The 10,125-nt window shown below is 48.2% G+C and overlaps 1 protein-coding gene across 1 annotated transcript; it reads right to left on the bottom strand.

The window, feature by feature from the left end:
* Positions 1-3,443: 3,443 nt before the first annotated feature.
* On the bottom strand, positions 3,444-9,369 carry LOC122176089 (cytochrome P450 2K4-like). The gene is made up of 9 exons (XM_042864356.1): positions 9,172-9,369; positions 7,602-7,764; positions 7,283-7,432; positions 6,721-6,881; positions 6,043-6,216; positions 5,397-5,538; positions 4,647-4,834; positions 4,022-4,163; positions 3,444-3,631 (listed from the first exon to the last, which is right to left on the bottom strand). The coding sequence occupies exons 1-9, from the start codon at positions 9,367-9,369 to the stop codon at positions 3,444-3,446; spliced, it is 1,506 nt and encodes a 501-aa protein (XP_042720290.1).
* Between the last annotated feature and the right edge of the window lie 756 nt (positions 9,370-10,125).

Raw genomic sequence — 10,125 nt, 5'->3', positions numbered from 1 at the left:
TGAAGGTTCCCATCCCCTGCAGAAGGGACTGACGTCTGTCAGACTGAGCCGTGGCTGTCAGAGCGATGCTGGAAATAAACTGTCCATGGAATACATTTGCTCAGGGAAGAAAGGTCTGTCGTGATGCGATCAGGAAGCACAAAGCTCCTTTTATCCAGAGCTTTGATTGTGGAGGGGATGTTATTCGGCAGTGTGTCCTCAGCACTGTGAGAGCAAAGAGGGCTGTGAAGGCAGCAGGCCTGGTGCGCAGGGGGCACAGCGTGCTCCTGGAGCAGCTCTGGTGCACACGTGCTGCAGAGATGTGGCGGTGCAGCAGAAGCAGCAAATGTGTTGCAACATTTCTGGGATTTTTTTATTAGTTTCCAAGAAATGGGCTGGAGGCGACGGTTTTCTCTAGAGCGTGCCTTGTGTGACTCAGCCCTGCTGCAGCCAGCACAGAGCTGTAGGGGTGCGAAGCAGGAGAGCGGGGCCGGGGTGGCACAGGGTGCAGAGCGGGGGCACAGCGCTGTGCTCTGCGTGTGCTCCTGTGTGCTCTGACCGGAGAGCTACGTGCCACTGCCGTGCTCCTGGTATGTCATCCCTGCCCTGGGAGCCGCCAAAATAATAAAAAAAGCCTTTCAGAGAGATTTAAATTATGTCTGAAAGGCCGGGAGGGGGGGGAGCGCGTCGGGTTTTCTTAAACCTACCAACCTCTGAGTGCAATGCATTAAGATGACAAAGGTAAGTCAAGCTGTTGTGATGACAAGAAATTCCTGTCTCAATAACCCGTCTGGTACGTGTTCTGCTCCGGAGCCACGCTGCTACGTGCTGCCCTGCCCAGCACCCAGCACAGATCCCAGCACAGAGCCCTGCCACGCAGCGGCACTGCATGGGCTCCAGGTGAGCATTCGTATTCCTTCCCTACCTGGCGTTTACCTTGAAGAACACGGAGCTGTATCCTTTCTGCACTGTTAGAGTTTTTAACGGGCAGAAAAAATCTGTTTCCTTTATTAGTTTAAATGTGTTGCCATTCACTTTAATTTTCTATTTTCCCTCTGCGATGAGGAAAGGTTGATGGCAGCAGATGACTCCAATCACCTCTGGGACGCTGTGTGGGCCTGCCCTTCCTTCCTCCCTTCTCCATCTCCTCATTAAGGCAAACAGACACATCTTTCGTGCCAGTGTCTATGTGGAGGGTTTTTCTTCTCCATCACTGTTTTCACTTCCTCCTATCCCAAATTCTCTGCAAGTAAATCCTTTTAGAAATATGATAGCCAGAACTCAAAGACACCTCAACTGCTTGTCTGTATCTTTGGGACCAACGCAAGAAAACGCCTGGCATGGCATCTTCAGCATCTTGTAGGTATGGGAGGACTCCAATTCACCAGATAATCAGCTCTGAAAATTCTTCCCTTATAAAAGGCATCAACTTGTGGACTGTGCAAATGCTCAGGAAAAGAGACACTTTTGAAGGGACAATTATCGAAGCAGTGAAGAAGCCTTTATGGTTGCGACTTTCTAGAAACAGCCTGGTTTCCTTGGAGCTGTTTGTGGCTCTGGGCATTGCTCACACTTTGTATTGTTAAACATGTTCTGGCCGCGTGTTGCCCAGGGATCCCTGCGCTCCTGTGGGCGTACAAAAGGAGGTGCAGCCCAGCTTTATCAGTTTGACCCTAAATCTACTTTATCCTGCAGTGCCGCATAGATAAACAGCAACAGAGCAAAATATTTATTTGTTAAGTAGGAGCTAAGGTCAAACTTGCAGTAGTTAGACTGCAAACAAAGCAGCAGCAAAATGAATGTAAGCAAGCGTAGCAGCAAAGGCATTCTTGTTACACAGCTTGTTCAGCAGATTCCTTGAGCTGGATGGGAAGCTGGAGCTGGCCTCAAGGCACAGCACAAGTGAAAGTGCAGCCCCAGTACAAGCACAGGGAACGTTCGAGTGCAATACTGGGACAAAGCACAGCTATCAGAGTGCTGCCCTTAGCTGTGAACTGAAGCTGCGAAGAGTCAGAGCCTTGGCTGAACAAAGAGTGACTGCTTTGTCATCTCTTCGTACTCTCTTGCTCCTTTCTTTCCTTCCACTTGTAGCACAGATCAGGTTTAGATGATGGCAACATTTTGTGCTAGACTTGCCCCAGCCACCCCCTCAACCTCTGTAACTGTCAGTTTCTCCCTTTTTTCTTTCCATCCTGACTTGCATTTCATGCTTCCAAAGCAACACAAAGCATCTTCAGTGACTCACCACTCTCTAACCCTCATCTGGTTTCCTGCCTGTGTTAACAGACGAAGCCTCCTCTCTTCCCCACACCATCATTCAGGTTTCCCACCTTCCCCCTGCAGCACAGCTCCTTGTTCCTACACATAATGGCTGCTCCAGAAGATAATCATTAACTGTTCTAACCAAGCAGCTGCCCTAGGAAGGCTTCCCTCTTTGCTGACACCAGCTCTGTGCACAGACCCCATGCACCAAGCTCATGGCACAGTAACAGGCTGGGTAGTAAGCTCTTGCCCACCTCTCTTTCCAGTTTTACAGTTTTTAGTGGCTATGGGAAAAATCCTATGGATTGTGTCAGCACTGCAGGGTCTTTGCTGGCAGTGTGAGCATTTTCATCTCTGTGTTTGTAACACCAGTTCCCATGCAGGTGACCACAGCACTGCCTCAGGCTTGTGTGCAGCATCACGTGTGCTGGTTCAGAAATCACTCACTTTCTGTGGCTGCTTATTTTCTGCCAGTGTAGGGTCAGAGCTGCTCTAGAGTGTGGCTGGACATGAGTCAAAGCCAGGAGGGGCAAGGGAATGGGAGTAATGCCTTCCTTACTGTGAAAGCTGTGAGGCTGGCCCCCTAGTAAATAGGCTCTTCAGTATGAAACATCCAGTGCAATCGGAATGAGCTCACTTTCCAAAGCACTTAGCAATTTCCTGATAAGTGACCCATGCCTGGCTCTTGGCATCAGCCCGTGTCACACCCGAGTGTCTGCGACGCTGTGATAAAGATAAGGCTGTGCTGCACAATGGCAGCTCAGTCCAAGGCTCAGCTCAACAGTCATCTCAGGGAGACTTCTAAGGGTCTGTTGTCTCCAGTTGGGCCATCGATAACCAGCTGTGCTATACAGCTGGGATTCGGGCTGAGAAACTCCCCATAGAGGCTCTCAGTGGAGAGCCCCAGGTGGGTTGTTTGTAGAGGAGGCTCAAAACTAAGTCATTCTTTGAAATAGCCCCGAAAACTGCATCTCTGGTATTCAGGGATGGGTCGTGCTGAACGTGGGAGCAGTGCTCAGAGGTGTCTGAAGGGTTTGCATCGTACAGAGGGTACAAGAGCTCTTGGAAAGGATCATACGAACAAAAGACAAACAGCAGAACCCAGTGCCCTTTCCCTAAAGCTCAGGCAGACAGCTTTTCCCCCTGTAGCTAGACTTGCGTTCAAGCTTGAAGTGCCCACTACACCACCTCCATGTGTCTGATCACTTGCAGGGCACAGCACAGACCAGGTGAGGCATGGGGTTGAGGGTGAAGCCGACGTCAGCAGTGAGATCCAGCTCTGCTGTGTTCACCCCTGGAGGGGGCTGGAAAACAAATTTGCGGAGCAAGCCTGCGAAGAAGAGGAACAGCTCCATTTTGGCCAGGCCTTCTCCAACACAAGCCCTTCGTCCTGAAAACAAGCAGGAGAGAAGTAAATGTTAAGCAGTGGAACTGTTGGCGATGGCATCCGAGACCTTCTAAACTGGACACGCAGTCTGTGCAGCTGAGGTAGGAAGCTTTTCCTTTCTTTTCTCTGTATTCTGGGGAGGGGGGTACTGCTGACTTAGTGTCAAGTTGCCTGCAAGCCTGCAGGTGTGTGAGATCATGCAGTGCCTGGGGGTAAATAAGCGTCTGCCAGATCTCCCAAGGAGCAGCAGGTTATAGCAGTGGTGGACAGGACCAATGTCCAGAAACCTCTTATCCTGCCTTATCAGTGTCCTTCACTTACATACTTCCCTGGGGTCAGTGGGCACGGTGCTGTTAGCCTAGCCCCGGGATGGGCACAAATTACCCCTCTCACCTATGGAGAATGGAATAAATGCCTCTCTCCTAGCAAAGTTCCCATCAGCATCCAGGAAGTGGGAAGGGTTGAACTGATGCGGGGTTTTCCAGTGCAGCTCGTCATTTAGAGCAGAGGTCAGCAGCGGTATAATCTCTGTACCCTGCAAGGGATCAAAGAAGCAGCTGTTTGGAGCAGAAGGAAGCTGGGATAGCTTTCTTTTTTTTTCCCATGTGAAGAAACAAATGAGACTGAGCCGTGGCAAACAGAACCAGAGGATGCTTCCTGGCCCCACTGTGGCTTTGCCTGTTATCAGTAGTTGCTGCTCTGCTTTTGCACCATGGAAGAATTCTTGCAGATTCAGACAGATCTTTGGAGAAGTCTACTGAAGTATAGATTTCACTTTGGGCATAATAGAATGAAACCAATGTGACTTCATTAAAGTCTGGTTATTCTGGATTCAAGTGGCTGCAACATTCTACAATCACCACATGTTTTTAACAATTGTTCTGCATCCAAGACAAAGAATTACACGGTGGATTAAACCGAGCATCAAGGCGTCTCTAGATATGTAGATATTTCTTATCAGCTTTAGATAACACGGTAATGAATTGGTGCAGTGTAAGCTGCTGGTCCCAGAGCTCACCTTAGGAATCACATAACCTTGGAAATTCACATCTGTAGGTGTTGATCGTGACACCCCCATCGGGACGATGTTGGCAAATCTTTGTACTTCGTGTATCACCGCCTCTGTGTAAGGCATCCTTTTCCGGTCCTCCAGCTTCGGCATCTCCCCCGGCTCAATCACCTGGTTCATTTCTTCCTGAATTTTTCCTTGTGGGGAGGAAAGGATTAAGAAGTTGATACTCCTCTCATCTTACAACTGAAGTAGCCTTCAGTTTGGCCGTGATGAAGAAAAGGGAAAACTTTGGGGGGCGGTTGGGAAGAACAGGAGGGGGGTGGTAAGGCAGGGCATGGTGTGGTTCTTTCAGTTTTACTCTTGAGCCACGGGAGCTTGAATGGAGCACGACAGGACGTCCCATGCCTGGCTCTGACTGCACACCTTTGTTACCCCATGGCCTTCAACGGAAACCAGATCGGGAGCAGCTCCCCAGGAGATGGGAAACCTTTACTGACATATGCTGATAGCCTGCAGGAGAACAATGATGGGAGACCTCATGTCCCTTCAGGCTGCCTCTCGGCCTCTCCCACCAGGCTGGGCTGCTTTATTGCAATCCATCTGAATAAAACCCCTGTGTAAAGTCAGTGGTTGTTATCTCTCTCAGAGAGCTCACAATAATTACCCTAAACAGCGCTGAATGAGTTCCACTCCCTTCCATAATCCGAGCCTTATGCATGCAACAGAATATCATACAAGAGGAATTCTCAGCCTTACTCTGAATTTCTGGGTATTTCATCATCAGAAGGAGACCCCAGCGCACGGTTGTAGAAGTAGTCTCAGTCCCAGCAGCAAAGAGATCCAGGGTTGAAAACAGCAGGCTTTCATTGTGGAACATACTGTGGGGTTTCTTTGACTCCTTCAAAGCAAACAGGCAACAGCTGTAAGTTCTGCAGCAAGTGATATCAGTAGTGACTACATTGCTACCATCTTTGTCTGCATCTTAGGTTTTTGTGATTGACATGCTGTGGGAAACAAAATATTTAGAAGGCAACAGAAGGTTTTAGTATTAGGACTTACACTGTATAGAATTTGTGTATATCCAGCCTCCAAATCCTGATATTGGGTCTGTAAGAACTCAGTTACTGCAGTGAGGTTTGCCACCACATTATTCTTGCAGGGAGGTTGTGGATAGTCTTTTCCCTACATGTGTTGGGTGGCAGCTAATTGCAGCACAACCCCAACCAGAGTTCCAGCAGAGTGATGGAATGATGGGATGATACAGCACTGCTCATCATGAGGATGAGCTTCAACATGTTCTGCTCAGTGCAGTTCTGTTTTTACTCACCCTCCATCCCTGACAGATGATCAGTCCTAATAATGAGCCAGAGCCAAGAGAATCCCAGACTTAGCTTTGAAGTACCTGTTGTTGCTTCATCATGAAGGCATCAACGAAGCCTGTTAAGTTATTCTCATTAAATTCTTCTTTGTGCTCCTTGAAGAGTTTCTGGAGGAAAGCACTCAGCTCCCTGATATTTTGTAGCACGGTCTTGGAAGCTCCAAAGAGAAATCCAAGGGATGGGTAGAAGTTATACAACTGTGGAGCAACAGAAGTCTGTTAGTTGGTGTTTTGAACATATACAGGTATCACAAATGTGAGCTGCCCTGAGCTCAGCATTGCAGTGTGTCATACAGGCATGGTGTTTGCAGCAAGTCTGGTTTTGCCTCCAGCCCTCCATGAGAAGTGGACACTTCTGCAAGGAGACCCCCAAAACAGTTTCAGTTCTGAAGGCACGCTTGAGAGGGCATTTTAGTGCCAGTCTCTGGTGTGAGAGATGCATTGTGCTTCTCCTCTTGAAGGGGAGTGAATTAGTGCCTTTGGTGAAGGCTGTTTTTCTTTCTCTTACTGATAAGCAGCAGAGAAGGAGCCCAGGGGCCAGGGAATCTATGTGCTGTGGATACAGAGCTGCAATGTGTTCAGTACAGGCTGCTGGTGGTGTTCTTGTTCTCCCCTCGAGAAGCAAGGTGTGGGAAGCCACGAGGACAAACACCATCAATCAGACGTGCACCTAAAAGCTAAGACTTAAAATCAAGCCCTTACCAGCACCATCGGAGAGCCCAGCAGCTTGGTATTCTCATTTAACAGCTTCAGCAAAGTGAGAAATGCTGGATCATCATATTCAAACCTCTCTCCAAACAGTATGGAGCAGATGACATTGGATACAGCATTGTTGAGGATCATCTTCGTGTCAAATGGTTTCCCTGTAGTTCAGGCAATGCAAACAAATGATGATGGGATGATGCCCATTTTGCCTTGTGATGCAGGGGTGTGCTGCTGGGGAAGGGAGCAGCTGGCTGGCCTTAGATATTATCAGGGAATGCTGTGCAAAATGCCACATTCAAGGCATGGGAAAAGGACAGAGATTTGGTCAGGTTTTTGTGGAAATGTGGTCCCAAACTCCCTCAGAAAAAAACTCATTTACCACCCAGAATGCACAGTAGGGAATCTGGTTTCAGTGTCTTTAGGCCTCCATTTAATAACCTACCTACGCTCATGCTGAACTTTAACCATCAGATACCATTGGTCAGTGTTAAACTTTTGTGAATCTTTATTGTTCTGCTGGACACGTTTTCTGTCTCTGGATGAAATTCTTGACACTCACCTTGATAAGATTCAAAATATTTAATTAGAGAATTCAGTTCCTCGAGGATTCGGACCTCAATCGTTCTCCTTCCCATTCCGAAATCTCTCAGTGTGGACAAGGTGAATCTTCTCATAGTTTTCCATAACTCTCCGTGGCTGAATGCTATGCCTAAAATGAAAGTGTCAAATCCTTATGCTACCTGTGGTTAGTAAATGTAAGGCCTTGTTACAGAGCTACTCTGCACGATTGCACAGACAAAAGGCAGGCATAAGAAGATGATGTTCTCTGCTGTCTCTTCAGATCAACTACAAAAACCAGTGACAAAAAAGCTGTTTACCATTTCCTCGTGTCATTTTCCTAAATATGGGTATTTCTGCTCTCTCTCCGAATTCTTCAGCATGATTTAAGAGGGCATCCTTGATGGTTTCGTAGCCAGCCAGCACCACAGCTTTCCTGGGTCCAAAATGCACGGTGAAGACATTGCCATATAGCTTGGAGAGCTGTCACAGTGAATAAATACATTCATTCTTAACCAGAGCTGGATCCAAACACTGCCTCCCTCGCTAGCTTCCAGCCCACAGCAACCCTCCCACCCTACTCCAGGTCTCCAGGTGCTGCTGTACTGTAACTGCTGAGCAACGGCTATCACTGCCAGCATCTCTCCTTGCACCCTGTTTGCACAACAAGGTGTCTGCTATCGCTGCTCCTATCAGATGAGCAGTCAATAAAAAAAGCACTGCATTCCTGTGGTGCTCTGCAGCAACAGGCCAGCATAGCAATTCTACTGTGTGGAGGCTGTTTGCAAATGCTGTAGCAGGCGGCTGTTTATTTTAATACCACTGACCTGAGGCAAGCGGGTGTGCGCACCACTTTGGGGCTGAAGCCACAAGCACTACAAAAACAAAGCTAGACAATAACTCTTTCAGGATAGCACTTGTCCCTAATTATTGCAAGGTGGGTAGTGTTGCAGTCATAGCAAAGTTATTTGCTGGCCACCAGAAACTTCAGTCTAACCAGGAAGCATTCTCTTGTAGATAACGTCACAGGAGCACTGGGCTTTTATAGGAAATTAAATGTGAATCATCTGTCACAGAGAAGAGTGGCTTTGACAATCAAATCACTCACTTGGTATTTTAGCTTTAGTTTAAACACTGCGAGCCGTCCACTCCAAATGTCTCCTTGTTTCTGACGTGCCTGAATTACCATTTGCTATGCATTAGATGCATACCGAAAATTGAATTTCAGATTAGAAGCAGCTCCTGTTATTACACCAGACAAATTAAATTTGTTTTCATCAAATGACCATTTGACAGCTTGGGAGATAACATGAGCGTTGGTTCATGCCTCCCTCGCAGCGAGCAGGCATGCAGCAGGTTTGGGGCAGGCCATCACAGCCACCTCCTGACCTGCCTTTGGTTATTTCTTCTCATTAGGACTTCTTGGTGTCAGCCCTGGTTTTACTCAGCAGCACAGGGATTGGATGCAGCACATCTGACAGCCTAAAGCTGGATGGCAGCTTAGGGAAAGTGAATCCGGTGCCTTCAAGAGACGTCTGTATCAGGGGATCCCCCAGGACTGCCAGAAAGAGGTGACTTTTCCTATGGGCATACCTGTGGTACGGCCATGGAAACTGCTCTGCACAAGCCTGAGGGATTCATAAATCAAGGCTGATGGACACTGTGTGAGTGCTGTAGGAAAGCTGCATTTTGAGGCCAAGGAAGTCCTTCTTCCACCACTAACTGCAGAATTTGAGCACCTGCAAAGTCCTCTCATTGTGTCTGCCCAGGTGAGCTTAGCAGGACTGGATCTCCCCATTGTCAGCACACAATTCTGTCTCCATTTCCCTAGCTGCATTCTTTGCTTTGGGAATTGCACACTTTCTCCCTACCTGCTTGCTCCCAGCCTACCTCTGTCAGCGACTGGAATGGCTTTTTCAGGTCCACCACATTCAAGTTTCCAATCAGAGGAAGAGGCTGTGGTCCGGGAGGCAAATTGCAAACTCTCTTCTTCCAGCTGGTGGTGAAGTAAAGGAGAATGGCCAGCCCTGCTGCCAGATAGAGCAGCGAGCTGATGGCCACGCACTGCAGCAAGCTTGTTACGGCCATGGCTGGATCAGAAACCAGAATGTGGGTATGAGCACCCTGGGGCTTCCTTTATAGCCCTTCTGTCATCACCTGAGCACACTTTGTGGGAAAGTGGCTTTGCACAGAAAAAAAGGCTCTCAGGTCTTGTTTACTTCCATTTGGACCACGTGTACATTTTTACCTGCCAAAAAAGCAACCTATTTTATTCGGAAAATTGGATTAACTTAATCTGAAGCTCCTATTTCATCTCCAAGAACAGTGAGCAAGGTGTTTGTTTTCCAGTGTTATGTGCATGTTGTGGTCCATGTGATTTCTGGTGCAGAAGGAAGGGCTGTGCTGGGTTCTCCCATGGCTGTCCTGGTGCAGGGACTTGGCTGGAGCACTGCACAGCCAATGAGAGAAGCAGAATGTACGAGGGAAAGCCCTTGGTAATGGCTAGGGGGCAGCTGGCAGGGAAGTCCCTGGAGAACAGAAAGCGAACCAAGTAGATGGGATAGAGCTGACATGATGTGCTGACTTCAGGCTTGCAGAAAGGTGTTGGTCCCCCTAGTTGGTAAAGCTCTGCTCCTCTGGCACGACAGCAAAATCACTTCCTTGGGCAACCCGGTGTTTTCATGGCAGACGTTGTTACTGACCTGCAAGTTCTCTGCTGACCATCCCAACAGGCCCTGAAATCACTGCAGTCACTATTCTGCAGCCTACTGGTCAGAGGCAGAGTGCTTTGTCTAGTTTGGTGATGTCGTGGTTCCTGCCTTTTCAAGAGCAGGTATGTGCAGT

The sequence above is a fragment of the Lagopus leucura genome, unplaced genomic scaffold, assembly GCF_019238085.1.
Source record: "Lagopus leucura isolate 7727_CA_CO unplaced genomic scaffold, USGS_WTPT01 Super-Scaffold_760, whole genome shotgun sequence".
Taxonomy (NCBI): domain Eukaryota; kingdom Metazoa; phylum Chordata; class Aves; order Galliformes; family Phasianidae; genus Lagopus; species Lagopus leucura.
This window is presented reverse-complemented; position numbering and strand designations above follow the sequence as displayed.

Bases quoted from the DNA above. Each gene is read 5' to 3' on its own strand.
- LOC122176089 (XM_042864356.1), bottom strand. From the start codon at position 9,369: ATGGCCGTAACAAGCTTGCTGCAGTGCGTGGCCATCAGCTCGCTGCTC. The intron at 6,882-7,282 runs GTGAGTGTCAAG...CCTGAACTACAG, and splicing joins ATATTTTGAATCTTATCAAG to GGAAACCATTTGACACGAAG. The intron at 4,164-4,646 runs GTGAGCTCTGGG...GATCCCTTGCAG, and splicing joins AAGGTTATGTGATTCCTAAG to GGTACAGAGATTATACCGCT.